At 46.5% G+C, this 21,424-nt stretch overlaps 1 protein-coding gene across 2 annotated transcripts in view; it reads right to left on the minus strand.

Annotated features, from left to right (window-relative positions):
- The window catches only part of LOC135042067 (protein phosphatase 1 regulatory subunit 12B-like), a 202,207-nt gene that overhangs the window by 79,725 nt on the left and 101,058 nt on the right, over positions 1 to 21,424 (minus strand). For both annotated transcript variants that reach the window (XM_063954986.1, XM_063954985.1), the window contains exon 4: positions 17,636 to 17,740. In XM_063954986.1, the coding sequence (XP_063811056.1) occupies positions 17,636 to 17,740 (105 nt within the window). The remainder of the gene's footprint in view (positions 1 to 17,635; positions 17,741 to 21,424) is intronic.

Here is a 21,424-nt window from a genome sequence, read left to right on the forward strand (position 1 = left end):
ATTTATGGTGAATTCTTACTTTATAGGAATACTCCTTGAAATAGTTATTTTGTATATATTTTTATTATAAATGGAATAAAATAAGAATTTACTCACCGGTAATTCTATTTCTCTTAGTCCGTAGTGGATGCTGGGAACTCCGTAAGGACCATGGGGAATAGACGGGCTCCGCAGGAGACTGGGCACTCTAAAGAAAACATTAGGTACTATCTGGTGTGCACTGGCTCCTCCCTCTATGCCCCTCCTCCAGACCTCAGTTAGGGAAACTGTGCCCGGACGAGCTGACATTACAAGGAAAGGAAATTTGAATCCAGGGTAAGACTCATACCAGCCACACCAATCACACCGTACAACTTGTGATAACCTTACCCAGTTAACAGTATGAACAACAACTGAGCCTCACTCAACGGATGGCTCATAACAATAACCCTTATTTAAGCAATAACTATATACACGTATTGCAGAAAGTCCGCACTTGGGACGGGCGCCCAGCATCCACTACGGACTACGAGAAATAGAATTACCGGTGAGTAATTTCTTATTTTCTCTGACGTCCTAGTGGATGCTGGGAACTCCGTAAGGACCATGGGGATTATACCAAAGCTCCCAAACGGGCGGGAGAGTGCGGATGACTCTGCAGCACCGAATGAGCAAACACAAGGTCCTCCTCAGCCAGGGTATCAAACTTGTAGAACTTTGCAAATGTGTTTGAACCCGACCAAGTAGCCGCTCGGCAAAGCTGTAAAGCCGAGACCCCTCGGGCAGCCGCCCAAGAAGAGCCCACCTTCCTTGTGGAATGGGCTTTTACTGATTTTGGATGCAGCAATCCAGCCGCAGAATGAGCTAGCTGAATCGTGCTACAGACAGGGCCGGCGCTACCATTAGGCAGCTTTAGGCAGCTGCCTATGGGCGCCGGCACTTCAAGGGCGGAACTGAGTGGGGGAAAAAATTAAATGTGTAACAATGTGGGTGCTGCCTCCCCCTCCTTTGCGTCACTCGCTGCCTCCCCGCCCCTCAAACCCCCGACCTGTGGACTGGCATCGCTGCTGTTGAGGAGGAGGAGGCCACGATCAGCGGCGGCACTTTCACGTGGGGAGAAAGTGCCGCCAACCACCAGCTGATCTGCCCTCCCTGCCAGCGACCTGAACGGTCCGGCGTTGGAGAGTCCAAGCCCCAGCTGGAGTCCGAGGAGGAGGCCACGATCGGGGCGGCACTTTCACCTGGGGAGAAAGTGCCGCCAACCACCATCTGATCATCTGCCCTCCCTGCCAGCGGCCTGACCGGTGCAGCGGCGGCGGCGGCGGAGAGTCCAAGCCCAGCATGAGTCCGGAGAGGAGGCCACGATCGGGGGCGGCACTTTCACCTGGAAAGTCGAAGCCCAGCAGCCACTACGCCATACAGGAATTCATCTTCAAGGGCTAAATCTGCCGGCTGTCCACCCTCATTGAGTGCCACAGGATCAGCCAGAAGGACAGACAACCATGGTCAGTGTCTTGCTGGCTGTCATTCATTTGATGAGCAGGAGGTTCTGCAGCAGCTGCACTTCTCTAGTGACTGAGAGGTGTCAGCTGCCTCAATAACATGCCAAAATGTGACTATATAGTGTGTGTGTGTGTGTGTGTGTGTGTGTGTGTGTGTGTGTGTATATTAGAGATGAGCGGGTTCGGTTCCTCTGAATCCGAACCCGCCCGAACTTCAGGTTTTTTACACGGGTCCGAGCAGGCTCGGATCTTCCCGCCTTGCTCGGCTAACCCGAGCGCGCCCGAACGTCATCATCACGCTGTCGGATTCTCGCGAGGCTCGGATTCTATCGCGAGACTCGGATTCTATATAAGGAGCCGCGCGTCGCCGCCATTTTCACACGTGCATTGAGAGTCATAGGGAGAGGACGTGGCTGGCGTCCTCTCCGTTTAGAGAAGAGAGAGACACAGTATTTTGGGGAGCATTATTAGGAGGAGTACTACTATACTGTATACTACTATACTACTTGCTGCTGAAGTGATATTTTATACTAGATTAGATAATAGATAGTGTGACTGTAAGTGTATTATCTGACTTGTGGGGGAGACACTGACAGTGGGGAGCAGTTAGAGTCTGAGAGCAGGACTCAGGAGTACATATAACGTACAGTGCACACTTTTGCTGCCAGAGTCAGTGCCACACTGCCATTGTTGTGACCACACTGACCACCAGTATAATAATATATTTTGTGATTGTCTGCTTAGGCCTCGGAGTACTAGTTGCAAGTTGCAACGTGACCTGAAGTGACCACCAGTTTAATAATCAATCACCACCAGTTTAATATATATATATATATATATATATATATATATATATAATATTGTATACCACCTACCCGTGGTTTTTTTTTTTTCATTCTTCTTTATACATACTACTATAGTAGCTTACTGTAGCAGTCTGCGGTGCTGTGCTGACCTGACAGTGTCCAGCAGGTCCGTCATCAGTCATTACATAATAAATATATATAGTACCTGTCCGGCTGCAGTACTAGTGATATTATATTGATTTCATCTCATTATCAATAATTTATCATCCAGTCTAGACTCTACATTAGCAGCAGACACAGTACGTTAGTCCACGGCTGTAGCTACCTCTGTGTCGGCACTCGGCAGTCCATCCATAATTGTATACCACCTACCCGTGGTTTTTTTTTTTCTTTCTTCTTTGTACATACTACTATAGAGTATAGTAGCTTACTGTAGCAGTCTGCGGTGCTGCTGAGCTGACAGTGTCCAGCAGGTCCGTCATCAGTCATCATTACCTAATAAATATATTATCTACCTGTCCGGCTGCAGTACTAGTGATATTATATATACATACATATATATATATATTGATTTCATCTCATTATCAATCATCCAGTCTATATTAGCAGCAGACACAGTACGTTAGTCCACGGCTGTAGCTACCTCTGTGTCGGCACTCGGCAGTCCATCCATAATTGTATACCACCTACCCGTGGTTTTTTTTTTCTTTCTTCTTTGTACATACTACTATAGTATAGTAGCTTACTGTAGCAGTCTGCGGTGCTGCTGAGCTGACAGTGTCCAGCAGGTCCGTCATCAGTCATCATTACCTAATAAATATATTATCTACCTGTCCGGCTGCAGTACTAGTGATATTATATATACATACATATATATATATTGATTTCATCTCATTATCAATCATCCAGTCTATATTAGCAGCAGACACTGTACGTTAGTCCACGGCTGTAGCTACCTCTGTGTCGGCACTCGGCAGTCCATCCATAATTGTATACCACCTACCCGTGGTTTTTTTTTTTCTTTCTTCTTTGTACATACTACTATAGAGTATAGTAGCTTACTGTAGCAGTCTGCGGTGCTGCTGAGCTGACAGTGTCCAGCAGGTCCGTCATCAGTCATCATTACCTAATAAATATATTATCTACCTGTCCGGCTGCAGTACTAGTGATATTATATATACATACATATATATATATTGATTTCATCTCATTATCAATCATCCAGTCTATATTAGCAGCAGACACAGTACGTTAGTCCACGGCTGTAGCTACCTCTGTGTCGGCACTCGGCAGTCCATCCATAATTGTATACCACCTACCCGTGTTTTTTTTTTTTCTTTCTTCTTTGTACATACTACTAGTATAGTATAGTAGCTTACTGTAGCAGTCTGCGGTGCTGCTGAGCTGACAGTGTCCAGCAGGTCCGTCATCAGTCATCATTACCTAATAAATATATTATCTACCTGTCCGGCTGCAGTACTAGTGATATTATATATACATATATATATATATATATATTGATTTCATCTCATTATCAATCATCCAGTCTATATTAGCAGCAGACACAGTACGTTAGTCCACGGCTGTAGCTACCTCTGTGTCGGCACTCGGCAGTCCATCCATAATTGTATACCACCTACCCGTGTTTTTTTTTTTTCCTTTCTTCTTTGTACATACTACTAGTATAGTATAGTAGCTTACTGTAGCAGTCTGCGGTGCTGCTGAGCTGACAGTGTCCAGCAGGTCCGTCATCAGTCATCATTACCTAATAAATATATTATCTACCTGTCCGGCTGCAGTACTAGTGATATTATATATACATACATATATATATATTGATTTCATCTCATTATCAATCATCCAGTCTATATTAGCAGCAGACACAGTACGTTAGTCCACGGCTGTAGCTACCTCTGTGTCGGCACTCGGCAGTCCATCCATAATTGTATACCACCTACCCGTGGTTTTTTTTTTTCTTTCTTCTTTGTACATACTACTATAGTATAGTAGCTTACTGTAGCAGTCTGCGGTGCTGCTGAGCTGACAGTGTCCAGCAGGTCCGTCATCAGTCATCATTACCTAATAAATATATTATCTACCTGTCCGGCTGCAGTACTAGTGATATTATATATACATACATATATATATATTGATTTCATCTCATTATCATCCAGTCTATATTAGCAGCAGACACAGTACGGTAGTCCACGGCTGTAGCTACCTCTGTGTCGGCACTCCATCCATAAGTATACTAGTATCCATCCATCTCCATTGTTTACCTGAGGTGCCTTTTAGTTGTGCCTATTAAAATATGGAGAACAAAAATGTTGAGGTTCCAAAATTAGGGAAAGATCAAGATCCACTTCCACCTCGTGCTGAAGCTGCTGCCACTAGTCATGGCCGAGACGATGAAATGCCAGCAACGTCGTCTGCCAAGGCCGATGCCCGATGTCATAGTACAGAGCATGTCAAATCCAAAACACCAAATATCAGTAAAAAAAGGACTCCAAAACCTAAAATAAAATTGTCAGAGGAGAAGCGTAAACTTGCCAATATGCCATTTACCACACGGAGTGGCAAGGAACGGCTGAGGCCCTGGCCTATGTTCATGGCTAGTGGTTCAGCTTCACATGAGGATGGAAGCACTCAGCCTCTCGCTAGAAAACTGAAAAGACTCAAGCTGGCAAAAGCACCGCAAAGAACTGTGCGTTCTTCGAAATCCCAAATCCACAAGGAGAGTCCAATTGTGTCGGTTGCGATGCCTGACCTTCCCAACACTGGACGTGAAGAGCATGCGCCTTCCACCATTTGCACGCCCCCTGCAAGTGCTGGAAGGAGCACCCGCAGTCCAGTTCCTGATAGTCAGATTGAAGATGTCAGTGTTGAAGTACACCAGGATGAGGAGGATATGGGTGTTGCTGGCGCTGGGGAGGAAATTGACCAGGAGGATTCTGATGGTGAGGTGGTTTGTTTAAGTCAGGCACCCGGGGAGACACCTGTTGTCCGTGGGAGGAATATGGCCGTTGACATGCCTGGTGAAAATACCAAAAAAATCAGCTCTTCAGTGTGGAGGTATTTCAACAGAAAAGCGGACAACAGGTGTCAAGCCGTGTGTTGCCTTTGTCAAGCTGTAATAAGTAGGGGTAAGGACGTTAACCACCTCGGAACATCCTCCCTTATACGTCACCTGCAGCGCATTCATAATAAGTCAGTGACAAGTTCAAAAACTTTGGGCGACAGCGGAAGCAGTCCACTGACCAGTAAATCCCTTCCTCTTGTAACCAAGCTCACGCAAACCACCCCACCAACTCCCTCAGTGTCAATTTCCTCCTTCCCCAGGAATGCCAATAGTCCTGCAGGCCATGTCACTGGCAATTCTGACGAGTCCTCTCCTGCCTGGGATTCCTCCGATGCATCCTTGCGTGTAACGCCTACTGCTGCTGGCGCTGCTGTTGTTGCTGCTGGGAGTCGATGGTCATCCCAGAGGGGAAGTCGTAAGCCCACTTGTACTACTTCCAGTAAGCAATTGACTGTCCAACAGTCCTTTGCGAGGAAGATGAAATATCACAGCAGTCATCCTGCTGTAAAGCGGATAACTGAGGCCTTGACAACTATGTTGGTGTTAGACGTGCGTCCGGTATCCGCCGTTAGTTCACAGGGAACTAGACAATTTATTGAGGCAGTGTGCCCCCGTTACCAAATACCATCTAGGTTCCACTTCTCTAGGCAGGCGATACCGAGAATGTACACGGACGTCAGAAAAAGACTCACCAGTGTCCTAAAAAATGCAGTTGTACCCAATGTCCACTTAACCACGGACATGTGGACAAGTGGAGCAGGGCAGGGTCAGGACTATATGACTGTGACAGCCCACTGGGTAGATGTATGGACTCCCGCCGCAAGAACAGCAGCGGCTGCACCAATAGCAGCATCTCGCAAACGCCAACTCTTTCCTAGGCAGGCTACGCTTTGTATCACCGCTTTCCAGAATACGCACACAGCTGAAAACCTCTTACGGCAACTGAGGAAGATCATCGCGGAATGGCTTACCCCAATTGGACTCTCCTGTGGATTTGTGGCATCGGACAACGCCAGCAATATTGTGTGTGCATTAAATATGGGCAAATTCCAGCACGTCCCATGTTTTGCACATACCTTGAATTTGGTGGTGCAGAATTTTTTAAAAACGACAGGGGCGTGCAAGAGATGCTGTCGGTGGCCAGAAGAATTGCGGGACACTTTCGGCGTACAGGCACCACGTACAGAAGACTGGAGCACCACCAAAAACTACTGAACCTGCCCTGCCATCATCTGAAGCAAGAAGTGGTAACGAGGTGGAATTCAACCCTCTATATGCTTCAGAGGTTGGAGGAGCAGCAAAAGGCCATTCAAGCCTATACAATTGAGCATGATATAGGAGGTGGAATGCACCTGTCTCAAGCGCAGTGGAGAATGATTTCAACGTTGTGCAAGGTTCTGATGCCCTTTGAACTTGCCACACGTGAAGTCAGTTCAGACACTGCCAGCCTGAGTCAGGTCATTCCCCTCATCAGGCTTTTGCAGAAGAAGCTGGAGACATTGAAGGAGGAGCTAACACGGAGCGATTCCGCTAGGCATGTGGGACTTGTGGATGGAGCCCTTAATTCGCTTAACAAGGATTCACGGGTGGTCAATCTGTTGAAATCAGAGCACTACATTTTGGCCACCGTGCTCGATCCTAGATTTAAAGCCTACCTTGGATCTCTCTTTCCGGCAGACACAAGTCTGCTGGGGTTCAAAGAACTGCTGGTGACAAAATTGTCAAGTCAAGCGGAACGCGACCTGTCAACATCTCCTTCACATTCTCCCGCAACTGGGGGTGCGAGGAAAAGGCTCAGAATTCCGAGCCCACCCGCTGGCGGTGATGCAGGGCAGTCTGGAGCGACTGCTGATGCTGACATCTGGTCCGGACTGAAGGACCTGACAACGATTACGGACATGTCGTCTACTGTCACTGCATATGATTCTCTCACCATTGAAAGAATGGTGGAGGATTATATGAGTGACCGCATCCAAGTAGGCACGTCACACAGTCCGTACTTATACTGGCAGGAAAAAGAGGCAATTTGGAGGCCCTTGCACAAACTGGCTTTATTCTACCTAAGTTGCCCTCCCACAAGTGTGTACTCCGAAAGAGTGTTTAGTGCCGCCGCTCACCTTGTCAGCAATCGGCGTACGAGGTTACATCCAGAAAATGTGGAGAAGATGATGTTCATTAAAATGAATTATAATCAATTCCTCCGTGGAGACATTGACCAGCAGCAATTGCCTCCACAAAGTACACAGGGAGCTGAGATGGTGGATTCCAGTGGGGACGAATTGATAATCTGTGAGGAGGGGGATGTACACGGTGATATATCGGAGGATGATGATGAGGTGGACATCTTGCCTCTGTAGAGCCAGTTTGTGCAAGGAGAGATTAATTGCTTCTTTTTTGGTGGGGGTCCAAACCAACCCGTCATTTCAGTCACAGTCGTGTGGCAGACCCTGTCACTGAAATGATGGGTTGGTTAAAGTGTGCATGTCCTGTTTATACAACATAAGGGTGGGTGGGAGGGCCCAAGGACAATTCCATCTTGCACCTCTTTTTTCTTTAATTTTTCTTTGCGTCATGTGCTGTTTGTGGAATGTTTTTTGGAAGGGCCATCCTGCGTGACACTGCAGTGCCACTCCTAGATGGGCCCGGTGTTTGTGTCGGCCACTAGGGTCGCTTATCTTACTCACACAGCTACCTCATTGCGCCTCTTTTTTTCTTTGCGTCATGTGCTGTTTGGGGAGGGTTTTTTGGAAGGGCCATCCTGCGTGACACTGCAGTGCCACTCCTAGATGGGCCCGGTGTTTGTGTCGGCCACTAGGGTCGCTTATCTTACTCACACAGCTACCTCATTGCGCCTCTTTTTTTCTTTGCGTCATGTGCTGTTTGGGGAGTGTTTTTTGGAAGGGCCATCCTGCGTGACACTGCAGTGCCACTCCTAGATGGGCACGGTGTTTGTGTCGGCCACTAGGGTCGCTTATCTTACTCACACAGCTACCTCATTGCGCCTCTTTTTTTCTTTGCGTCATGTGCTGTTTGGGGAGGGTTTTTTGGAAGGGCCATCCTGCGTGACACTGCAGTGCCACTCCTAGATGGGCACGGTGTTTGTGTCGGCCACTAGGGTCACTTATCTTACTCACACGGCTACCTCATTGCGCCTCTTTTTTTCTTTGCGTCATGTGCTGTTTGGGGAGGGTTTTTTGGAAGGGCCATCCTGCGTGACACTGCAGTGCCACTCCTAGATGGGCACGGTGTTTGTGTCGGCCACTAGGGTCGCTTATCTTACTCACACAGCTACCTCATTGCGCCTCTTTTTTTCTTTGCGTCATGTGCTGTTTGGGGAGGGTTTTTTGGAAGGGCCATCCTGCGTGACACTGCAGTGCCACTCCTAGATGGGCACGGTGTTTGTGTCGGCCACTAGGGTCGCTTATCTTACTCACACAGCTACCTCATTGCGCCTCTTTTTTTCTTTGCGTCATGTGCTGTTTGGGGAGTGTTTTTTGGAAGGGCCATCCTGCGTGACACTGCAGTGCCACTCCTAGATGGGCCCGGTGTTTGTGTCGGCCACTAGGGTCGCTTATCTTACTCACACAGCTACCTCATTGCGCCTCTTTTTTTCTTTGCGTCATGTGCTGTTTGGGGAGGGTTTTTTGGAAGGGCCATCCTGCGTGACACTGCAGTGCCACTCCTAGATGGGCCCGGTGTTTGTGTCGGCCACTAGGTCGCTTATCTTACTCACACAGCTACCTCATTGCGCCTCTTTTTTTCTTTGCGTCATGTGCTGTTTGGGGAGTGTTTTTTGGAAGGGCCATCCTGCGTGACACTGCAGTGACACTCCTAGATGGGCACGGTGTTTGTGTCGGCCACTAGGGTCGCTTAGCTTAGTCATCCAGCGACCTAGGTGCAAATTTTAGGACTAAAAATAATATTGTGAGGTGTGAGGTATTCAGAATAGACTGAAAATGAGTGGAAATTATGGTTTTTGAGGTTAATAATACTTTGGGATCAAAATGACCCCCAAATTCTATGATTTAAGCTGTTTTTTAGTGTTTTTTAAAAAAAACACCCGAATCCAAAACACACCCGAATCCGACAAAAAAAATTCGGTGAGGTTTTGCCAAAACGCGGTCGAACCCAAAACACGGCCGCGGAACCGAACCCAAAACCAAAACACAAAACCCGAAAAATTTCAAGTGCACATCTCTAGTATATATATATATATATATATATATGTATATATATTTTGTATAATCAGCATATCAGCTCCTGGTATTACTTAATTCAGGGACATACTGTAGATAGTTTTTCCAGCGTCTCAACAGCCATTTTTTTTTTTAAGTTCAAGACCTCAGACCTATTAGCAATAAGTTTTCAATTATTAATTAGACGTACCATCCATCTAGTGCATAGGTCTGATTAGACAGATTCTTATATTTAACTCATTTATATCCCTAATGCCATGGGTCCTGGTGGTATCCCTATTCACAACACCATAAATAGCATTACTGTATTACCTCCAATATTTTTTAAAATTCTACATATATTTCATTTTATATATATATATATATATATATATATATATATATATATATATATATATATATATTTCAATGCAGTTACTGGCACTCAACGCCTCCCACTCTGGTATGCCCCGGTGCCCTCCGTCACTAGAACGTGTAAATATGCAATGTATCGGCGGCACTCGCTGGGGACTTGTTCAGCATAAGAAGAAGAGACACAGCTCTGCAGAGCTGTGTCTCTTCCTCTTATGCTGAACAAGTCCCCAGCGAGTGCCGCCGATACATTGCATATATATATATATATATCAGTAGTCCAACCAGAAAGCGGCACTCAGAGACAATAGCAGTGACAAAAAACTGTATTAAAATACAGTTTTTTGTCACTGCTATTGTCTCTGAGTGCCGCTTTCTGGTTGGACTACTGCATTATACATGTAGCGAGCACCAGAGCACGTTGTTTGATTTATGAGAGCGGCGGCTGCTGCTGGAGGACTATATATATATATATATATATATATATATATATATAAATAATGTTTGATATCTTATCTGCTATTGTATTAGACGTGATGTGATTTACATTATATTTATATTCAGGTATATATTGGAGCCAGATGTAGTACGCACACACTCCCTGCGTAGTCCTACTAGTGATGAAACGCATTGGGTGTGGCCAACAGAATACATATATATATGCCCTCTTGTCTGTGATCACTGTCTACCCCTTCTGCGTCACCCTGGTCTGTCAGCCCTTCACCTTTTAGATTGTAAGCTCGCAAGAGCAGGGACTTCTTTCCTCATGCTCCTTTCCTTTTCTTACTTACACTATCTTATGCTCCAATCTCCCTTTGATGGCACCTAACCCTGGTTTCCTATACCTGTCCTATATTGTCTTGTACTGTAAGTGCTGTTTTCTTGTTTGCTTATCTGATTATGTACTGTGTAATAGGCGCTGTGGATCCTTTGTGGCGCCATATAAATAAAGGATGATAATAATAATAATAATAATAATAATAATATATAATCTCCCTCCAAACCTCTCCCTAATCATAACCCCTAACCCTAATATCTGAAATCAAACCAGTAAAGTAACCCTCATATCCTTTCCCTTATACCCTAACCCAGTGGTTCCCAAACTTTTTTGAATCACGGCGCCCTAGAGTATCAGAATGTTTTTCATGGCACCTCTAGGCCAAATGTTTTTTATTGAGAGATTTAGAATAAATATTAAATTAAATAAATTGTGTTTATATGTCATCCTTAGGGGTGTAGTATGGCTGACCGGCGGTCAGGAGACCGCTGGTCAGCTTACCGACGCCGGGATACGGCAGCATACCGACGCCGGGATCCCGGCGGGGAGGGGTGAGTGCAGCAAGCCCCTTGCGGGCTCGGTGGCGACCTGCGGTCGCCATGGGTTCTATTCCCACTCTATGGGTGTCGTGGACACCCACGAGTGGAAATAGTCCCTGTTGGTCGGCATGCCGACCATCGGGACAGTGACCCGTCGGGCTGGTGGAGGAGGTAATGTGACTCTCGGTCAGCTGACCGGCGGTCACATGAATACCACCCATCCTTAGGGTCAGTTGTGTGGTGAGGGACAAGATTTGCTTCTGTTTATCCACATATTTTATGGCTGGCAGCCACCAGCACTGGTTTTGCCTATTACATTGATCATAAATAATTAAAATTGGCCCTTGATCACCAATCCAAGGAACCCCTGCAAGTGTCCCGAGGCACCCCGGGGTGCCTAGGCACACAGTTTGAGAACCACTGTCCTCCTAATATCCTTTCCCTATATAACTCTTAAGATGCCACCACTGCACTGTATCATCTGAGAGGCCGAATATTGGGAAAAGGGGAGGGGTGTGTGTGTGTGTGTGTGTGTGTGGGGGGGGGGGGGGGGGGGGTGCTGAAGATTTGCCTAGGGTGCTGAGAAACCTTGCACCGGCCCTGGCTACAGATCCAGCGCGCAATAGTTTGCTTTGAAGCAGGAGCACCCAGCTTGTTGGGTTCATGCAGGATAAACAGCGAGTCAGTCTTCCTGACTCCAGCCGTTCTGGAAACATATATTTTCAAAGCTCTGACTACGTCCAGTAACTTGGAGTCCTCCAAGTCCCGAGTAGCCGCAGGCACCACAATAGGTTGGTTCAAATGAAACGCTGATACCACCTTTGGGAGAAATTGGGGACGAGTCCTCAATTCTGCCCTGTCCATATGGAAGATCAGATATGGGCTTTTACATGACAAAGCCGCCAATTCCGACACACGCCTAGCCGATGCTAAGGCCAACAGCATGACCACTTTCCACGTGAGATACTTTAGTTCCACGGTCCTAAGTGGCTCAAACCAGTGGGATTTCAGGAAATCCAACACAACGTTAAGATCCCAGGATGCCACTGGAGGCACAAAAGGGGGCTGAATACGCAGCACTCCCTTAACAAACGTCTGAACCTCAGGCAGTGAAGCCAGTTCTTTTTGAAAGAAAATGGATAGGGCCGAAATCTGGACCTTTATGGACCCCAATTTTAGGCCCATAGTCACCCCTGACTGTAGGAAGTGCAGGAAACGACCCAGCTGGAATTCCTCTGTAGGGGCCTTCCTGGCCTCACACCAAGCAACATATTTTCGCCATATACGGTGATAATGCTTTGCTGTCACGTCTTTCCTAGCCTTTATCAGCGTAGGAATAACTTCATCCGGAATGCCTTTTTCAGCTAGGATCCGGCGTTCAACCGCCATGCGGTCAAACGCAGCCGCGGTAAGTCTTGGAACAGACAGGGCCCTTGTTGCAGCAGGTCCTGTCTGAGAGGCAGAGGCCATGGGTCCTCTGTGCGCATTTCTTGCAGTTCCGGGTACCAAGTCCTTCTTGGCCAATCCGGAACAATGAGTATTGTTCTTATTCCTCTCTTTCTTACTATTCTCAGTACCTTGGGTATGAGAGGAAGAGGAGGAAACACATAGACCGACTGGTACACCCACGGTGTCACTAGGGCGTCCACAGCTATCGCCTGAGGGTCCCTTGACCTGGCGCAATATCTTTTTAGCTTTTTGTTGAGGCGGGACGCCATCATGTCCACCTGTGGCAGTTCCCATCGCTTTGCAATCTGTGTGAAGACTTCTTGATGAAGTCCCCACTCTCCCGGGTGGAGGTCGTGTCTGCTGAGGAAGTCTGCTTCCCAGTTGTCCACTCCCGGAATGAACACTGCTGACAGTGCTTGCATGTGATTCTCCGCCCACCGAAGAATCTTTGTGGCTTCCGCCATTGCCATCCTGCTTCTTGTGCCGCCCTGGCGGTTTACATGGGCGACCGCCGTGATGTTGTCTGACTGAATCAGCACTGGCCGGTTTCGAAGCAGGGGCTCTGCTTGACTCAGGGCGTTGTAAATGGCCCTTAGGTCTAGTATATTTATGTGTAGAGAAGTCTCCAGACTTGACCACAGCCCTTGGAAGTTTCTTCCCTGAGTGACTGCCCCCCATCCTCGGAGGCTTGCATCCGTGGTCACCAGGACCCAGTCCTGTATGCTGAACCTGCGGCCCTCGAGAAGGTGAGCACTCTGCAGCCACCACAGAAGAGACACCCTGGCCCTTGGGGACAGGGTGATCAGCCGATGCATCTAAAGATGCGATCCGGATCACTTGTCCAACAGATCCCACTGAAAGATCCTCGCATGGAACCTGCCGAAGGGAATGGCTTCGTATGAAGCCACCACCTTTCCCAGGACTCGCGTGCAGTGATGCACCGATACCTGTTTTGGTTTCAGGAGGTCCCTGACCAGAGATGCTAATTCCTGGGCCTTCTCCACCGGAAGAAACACCTTCTTCTGTTCTGTGTCCAGAATCATGGCCAGGAAAAGCAGACGCGTCGTAGGAATCAGCTGCGACTTTGGAACATTCAGAATCCAGCCGTGCTGTTGCAACACTTCCTGAGAGAGTGCTACGCTGATCAACAACTGCTCCCTGGACCTCGCCTTTATGAGGAGATCGTCCAAGTATGGGATAATTATAACTCCCTTCTGCCGAAGGAGTATCATCATTTCGGCCATTACCTTGGTAAATATTCTCGGTGCCGTGGACAGGCCAAACGGCAACGTCTGGAACTGGTAATGACAGTCCTGTACCACAAACCTGAGGTACTCCTGGTGAGGTGGGTAAATGGGGACATGCAAGTAAGCATCTTTGATGTCCAGCGACACCATAAAATCCCCCTCTTCCAGGCTTGCAATAACCGCTCTGAGCGATTCCATTTTGAACTTGAATTTCTTTATATAATTGTTCAAGGATTTTAAATTCAGAATGGGTCTCACCGAACCGTCCGGTTTCGGTACCACAAACATTGTGGAATAGTAACCCCTTCCCTGTTGAAGGAGGGGGACCCTGATAATCACTTGCTGGAGGTACAGCTTGTGAATTGCCGCCAGTACTACCTCCCTTTCCATGGGGGAAGCTGGCAAGGCTGATTTGAGGTAACGGCGGGGGGGAGTCGCTTCGAATTCCAGCTTGTATCCCTGAGATACAATTTATATAGCCCAGAGATCCACCTGTGAGCGAACCCACTGGTTGCTGAAGTTCCGAAGACGCGCCCCCACCGCACCTGGCTCCGCCTGTGGAGCCCCAACGTCATGCGGTGGACTTAGTGGAAGCAGGGGAGGACTTTTGTTCCTGGGAACTGGCTGCATGGTGCAGCTTCTTACCTCTACCCCTGCCTCTGGCAAGAAAGGATGCGCCCCTGACCCTTTTGCCTTTTTGGGAACGAAAGGACTGCATTTGATAATACGGTGCTTTCTTAGGCTGTGAGGAAACCTGAGGCAAGAAAGTCGACTTTCCAGCTGTCGCTGTAGACACGAGGTCCGACAGACCGTCCCCAAACAATTCCTCACCCTTATAAGGCAAAACCTCCATGTGTTTTTTAGAATCAGCATCTCCTGTCCATTGCCGAGTCCATAAGACCCTCCTGGCAGAAATGGACATAGCATTAAATCTAGAGCCCAGCAGGCAAATGTCCCTCTGAGCATCCCGCATATATAAGACGACGTCTTTGATATGGCACAGGGTTAGCAAAACAGTAGCTCTGTCGAGGGAATCTATGTCGTCTAACAGAGTATCTGTCCACGCTGCTACAGCACTACACATCCAGGCTGAAGCAATAGCAGGTCTTAGTAGAGTACCAGAGTGTGTATACACTGACTTCAGGATAGCTTCCTGCTTTCTATCCGCAGGCTCCTTTAGGGCGGCCGTATCCTGAGACGGCAGGGCCACCTTTTTAGATAAGCGCGTCAGTGCCTTGTGGTGGACAAGGGGATGTTTCCCAACGTAACCTGTCCGTTGGCGGGAAAGGGTACGCCATCAGTAACCTATTAGAAATCACTAATTTCTTATCAGGGGAACTCCACGCTTCTTCACACAATTCATTTAATTCATCAGATGGGGGAAAAGTCACTGGCTGCTTTTTCTCCCCAAACATATAAACCCTCTTGGTATTAACAGGGTTAATCTCAGAAATGTGTAATACATCTTTCATTGCAATAATCATGTATCGGATGGCCTTGGTCATTTTAGACTGTAAATGTGCCTCATCATCGTCGACACTGGAGTCGGACTCCGTGTCAACATCTGTGTCAACCATCTGAGATAGAGGGCGTTTATGAGCCCCTGACGGTTTCTGAGTCGCCTGGGCAGGCGCGGGCTGAGACCCCGGCTGTCCCAAGGCTGCAGCGTCATCAAACCTTTTATGTAAGGAGTTTACATTGTCATTTAAGACCTTCCACATATCCATCCAATCAGGTGTCGGCCCCGACGGGGGCGACACCACACTTATCTGCCCTTGCTCCGCCTCCACGTAACCTTCCTCATCAAACATGTCGACACAGCCGTACCGACACACCGCACACACACAGGGAATGCTCAGACTGAGGACAGGACCCCACAAAGTCCTTTGGGGAGACAGAGAGAGAGTATGCCAGCACACACCACAGCGCTATATAACACAGGGATTCTCACTGATAATATGTGATTTACTCAATAGCTGCTTTTTATGTCTTAAGAAACAAAAAGTCTGTCTAATCGTCCTGCGTGTCGCGCAGTCTAAGGAAAGGCGGAAACGGACGATCGAGGACAGGTGCCTGTGTTCGAACCCTCTGGACCCTCTGGAGCTAATGGTGTCCAGTAGCCTAAGAAGCACAAGCTAGCTGCAAGCAGGTAGGTTTGCTTCTCTCCCCTTAGTCCCACGTAGCAGTGAGTCTGTTGCCAGCAGAAGCTCACTGAAAATAAAAAAACCTAATAAATACTTTCTTTACCAGTAAGCTCAGGAGAGCCCACTAGGAGCACCCAGCTCGGGCCGGGCACAGATTCTAACTGAGGTCTGGAGGAGGGGCATAGAGGGAGGAGCCAGTGCACACCAGATAGTACCTAATCTTTTCTTTAGAGTGCCCAGTCTCCTGCGGAGCCCGTCTATTCCCCATGGTCCTTACGGAGTTCCCAGCATCCACTAGGACGTCCGAGAAATAATGATTTGATCATCTAAATTGTGTTTACTATGCTGGAGTGGCCAAGACAGCATCAAGCTAGGACACTGGTTCCCTGGGCTCTCCAGCCAGTGATCCTTTATATCTGTCATGAGACATGGGGCTGGGCAGCTGTGGGGCACTTGGAGGTAATGGTTGGCAGCTGTTTCAGAGTGTGTGGTGACCGGGCAGCACCAATTTCTGTTTGCGGCCTTCAGTCTCCTGCGCCACATGACCACGCCAGAGCTCTCCCATGGCTTGCTGTCTGTATATGGTGGCTAGTCTCTCCACTACCTGCTGTGTGGATTGTATCTGCATTTCTTCCTTCACAGAGCCTGTATCTTTCCTCTGGTTGGTTGGTGAGTCACCCTGGACATTATTGGCCTTCAATATCCCTCTGGCCTGGCCTCTCCCTGCTCATTCCACTTCCTTTGCCATTCTGTGTGCCTGCACTGCTTTTTCTCTGCTATGGAACAGACAAGCCATGCTGCTGCTGCAGCAGCTAAATTAGAGCAATATGCACACAACTCTACTCCACAGTCACCCTCAGGAGGTGATGTTCCTGGCACACCATCACCCATCTGGCTTGCCTGGTGCTCCAGAAGTTACACTGCAACAGGTCCTGGAGGCTGTCATCGACTGATTTTGATTACAGGACATGCTATAGATGTTCTGTACGCTTAACTGGTCACTCGGGTGGCACCAGGACATATACGCTTCTATAAATTACTTGGTGGCAGAGAACTTCGTTCAGGTGGCACCAGGACACATACTCTGCAGACAGTAAAAATTTGGAACCTAGTTAATACAATACTGTTTTTTCAAGGCATTGACCCTTACACTCCCTTCAGTCTAGAGTGCTCTGGGGTAGTAAAAGTGTTTCTACTTTGGGGCAACTGTATAAAAATACTGTACTGAAGTCCTTTACTCTGTTACATACTGAGTATCCGGTCCCTCACACATTATTTATGGCTATCCACAACCCCCACACAGGACTCTCCACTTAAATTGTTTTTTCTTCTCTTTATTTTGTCAGTCTGTTACCCCCTAGGAGTGATATATGTTCATACACTTTTCTGAACTGTGATATGTACAGTATGTTTTCTCCTTATTTTGAACTTTCAGGATAAGGCATTGCAACATGTTTATGTGTGTATTCTGTTTTTGCCTTCTGTGTATAATTTTCTTTTCTGCTTTATGTTATGAAAATCAATAAAAATCACTCAATTTAAAAAAAAAATTGTGTCTATTTTACCTTCGCAGCTCTTTCCAGCTTGGACTTAATATTGGCAAGCTCCAATTGTGCCTCTCGAAGGTTGCTTTTGAGCTTCTCATTTTCACTGAAAGCACTCTCGTACAGCTGATAAGAAAACAGAATAAACACATGAATCACAGTGAAAAAACTGTACATGTATGGGCAACATTTTAGCAGTGACTTCACTGCAAGTGGCATTTGTCGATCACCTGAGATGGTAGCAGTGACTTCACTGCAAGTGGCATTTGTCGGCACCTGAGATGGCTATGTGATTTTCAAAATTGTGCCATACTGTATATAGGTGGTGCTATAAATAACTTAAGAAAAAATAATATCCGTTGATCTTAACAGTTTTATTTAAGTAACATTATACTGTATTTGGAAATGATATAGGAAAAACAGAAATAAGGCATGTTTTTCCATGATTCTCTGCTTTGCACTTTGTGCTGTATTGGTTAAACACACAAATTCTATAGTACTGTACATTTTGTTATGCAACTTATATCAGTTTAGGCACATATACTGTATATTATTTTTTAGGTCTGCATTGTTTTAATTATATGAATCATGCATATTATTTGTGCAGTGTGTGTCCTTTTTTAAATTATTAAAATAACATGTATTTATATATAATAGGTAGATATAAGTGATCAATAGGCTATGTTATTGCATAACATGCAATATAAATAATGTAATATAATGTAACATATAATGTAAGGGGCAGTGTGGAACAGTTGTTTTGGGTTTATAAGACCACAGATATTTGATCTTTGCATGCACAGTAATAAATGTGCATATTTGCCAGCATGTTTGCATGCATTTTTTGTGAGTTTAATACCCCTATATGTACACTTGGTTTGATACCAGTTATTATCACTAAACACTTTCACTGGTCTATACTTGGTGAAAACAGGTGTATTTCTGTCGCTGGCCAACAGTGCATAGGCCGCAATTCCGTGGACACGTCCTCTTAGAACCTTGCCTGCATAAGAATGCCCAGTTGCAGGCCAGTTCTACCCTTTTAGTCAAGATGCAACTGAAATCCATATTCCTGTATTTCAGTAAATCAGCTCCAGATAATACACAATGGGATTTGTTCTGCAAATGGGCACATGTTTAACTCTGCAATGGCCCCTGCTCCTACAGGCCAATCTTAGGGGTTACTCTCTCTTTAAGCTCAGGAAGTGATCAAGTTAAGATACACACTTTCCTATCTCACTAATGCCTCTACTTTTATTCAGATATGTTCTTTGTGTACCTGTCATCCACTTTAACCACTTAACAGACAATTATTGTTCCCCACAAAACAGCTCTGAAATTGTGTATTTCTTATTACTTATTAAAAGTTGAAAAAGTATTCATACTAATAAATGCTATAAAAATCTTTTATTTAAAAAAAAATATATAGGGGGTGTTTTACACCCCCATCCCATGTCCATAGGCCCCCATTATAAACTATATTCCCACCCCCATTGGCAATAGACCGCCCAGTGGTCTTAAATCCTATTAATAGTACTCCTCACAACCCTTTAGTAGCAAAAATAAATTCATGTTTTATAACCACCACCCTAAAAAAAGCTCCTTTTTTGCACCCCCCATCCTGTGACCATTGTATTTCTTTTTTTAAATCCCTCCTCTAGCATCAGTTGCTTTATATTGCTTTATATTCCCCCTCCTCCACTTCTACTATTATTGATCCGCCCTGTACCCACATGCAATACACAGCGGATCATGTGTCAGGGGGGACTGATGATCAGTCCCCCCTGCTGCAGCTGATCACCCAGAGATAAGCCCAGTTATGCAGGGAGAGGAACCAAGTTCCCCTCCCTGCATGGTGCTTCCTTGGAGCACGTGATCCAGAATGCCAGCCGCACAGCATTCTGGGGCATGATTCTGGAAGTGAAGTCGGTGTTCAGATTCTGCAACATCACGCTCTTGGATCCGTTGAGCCAGAGGAGATCTGATGTACACTTGTGCATGTCCAGATCTCCTAATCAACACAACAGGGACACCGCGGAGCAGCGTGTTGCATGTGATGCGTCCTGGCCAGGTTACGTACATCTGGCTTGGTCGCATCACATGCGACAGTCCCAGGCAAGTAGTTAAGGTGCAGAGAGACTACTATGTCACCACTTTCATGGAGAAAATGGAATACCTATGTATTTTCCCAGGATGGTCATTGCTTTATTGCTTTATTAGAGAATCCAGGCTCCTATGCTGGATCACTAATGGACATGGAAAACCTGCGCCTCTCCCTTTAGAAGTTATGGTTGAGCAATCCCGATAAAGTGAAAGAAGGATTTACAGCAGCCACTCCTAGCAATCTGGTAGAGAGAATGTTTCCTTGGAGCAGATGTACAGACAAATAAAAAATAAAGTGTACACTGTATACAGATGTAGCCATGCTTATCTATCCACTGTATGGTGTGTAGTGGGAAAAACGAGTTGCATTACGTACAGTATGCCTGGGCTTGGTTGCACAGCAGTATTTTTAGTCACTGAGTGGCATATGCAGTCACAGTGTAAAGAATTTGGGGGGGGGGGGTTGACCCGATTGCACGCTGCAGTTTTTCACAGCGATGGGATCGGGTCAGAACTGCGCATGTGCCAGCACCGCAGTGCACCGGCACATGCCAGACGGCCTACGGCCGTCGTTGCTTAACGATCGCCTCTGCCTGATTGACAGAAAGAGGCGGTAGCTGGGTGGGAGGGGTCGGTACGGCTGCATCTGGCCGCTGTTTTCGGGACGCAGTCCGGACCGTGCGGGGTGGGGCAGGCCACAGTGGCTGCATGACATCACACACAGCCACTGCGACCCTGGCAGTGACAAGTAACTCCCGGCCAGCAGCAGGAGCTGCACTGGCTGGGAGTTACACTTCAAGTACAAAAGCATCGCCGCTGGGCCATGCTTTTGTACTTGTGCGGTGGGGCCGGGCCAGACATGCGGGGCGGACTAGCCCTGTGCTGGTCATCCTGCCGCATGTCTGTGTCAGTGATCGTAGCTGCGCTAAATTTAGCAAAGCTACGATCAGATCGGAATGACCCTCTGAGTCTGCAGCGAGTGCAATACTGGTGTTCGTCCACCAGGTGCTGCTTCTGAAAACCACCATTGCGCATGTGTAAAGTCTCCAATGTAAAGTCAAACAAAGCTTGCAGTTTAAGAACTAATTTTCTAGATGTTTTTTATTTTCATCTCAAATGTACATACAGTGTAATGCAGCATGTTATTTTATGGTGGATATATTGTTTACATCTGTAAGCCTTACCATGATGACAGTTGTTTTATTGCACACTGCAACTTGTGCCGTGCTTGTGCTGTGGCTCTCTTGATCACTTATAGTAACTACCAGTATCAGCACAGAAAAAGGTATTTTTCCATTGACCTGACTGTGTACTCTTGCTCATGAAAATAACAGTAAAAAGTATCGAACACAATCACAGCAAAATAAAAATAAAAATCATTGCAACTTGACTTGCAATGCCTGCATAACTGTCTTGGCTTGTTGGTATCGGGGAATCAAACCCTTGATCTCTGGTTCAATTCCCTGAAATGACAGATGTTTACACATTTTAAAACAATTTAAAATTCTGTTATTATCAATATTATACTGGAGATATTTTTGACATTACAAATCAAATTTTATTACACACTGTGACTTGTGTTTTGCGCATGGTCCTTGCAAATTCAGCAGTGATGTGTGGCAGTAACACAGTGAAGCATGAAAGGTGGGTTTCAGGGGCGCTCTATGAAATTATCACTTTGTCAGGACAGAAAAAAAACAACTGCAT

This window comes from Pseudophryne corroboree, chromosome 2 (assembly GCF_028390025.1).
Source record: "Pseudophryne corroboree isolate aPseCor3 chromosome 2, aPseCor3.hap2, whole genome shotgun sequence".
Classification (NCBI taxonomy): Eukaryota; Metazoa; Chordata; class Amphibia; order Anura; family Myobatrachidae; genus Pseudophryne; species Pseudophryne corroboree.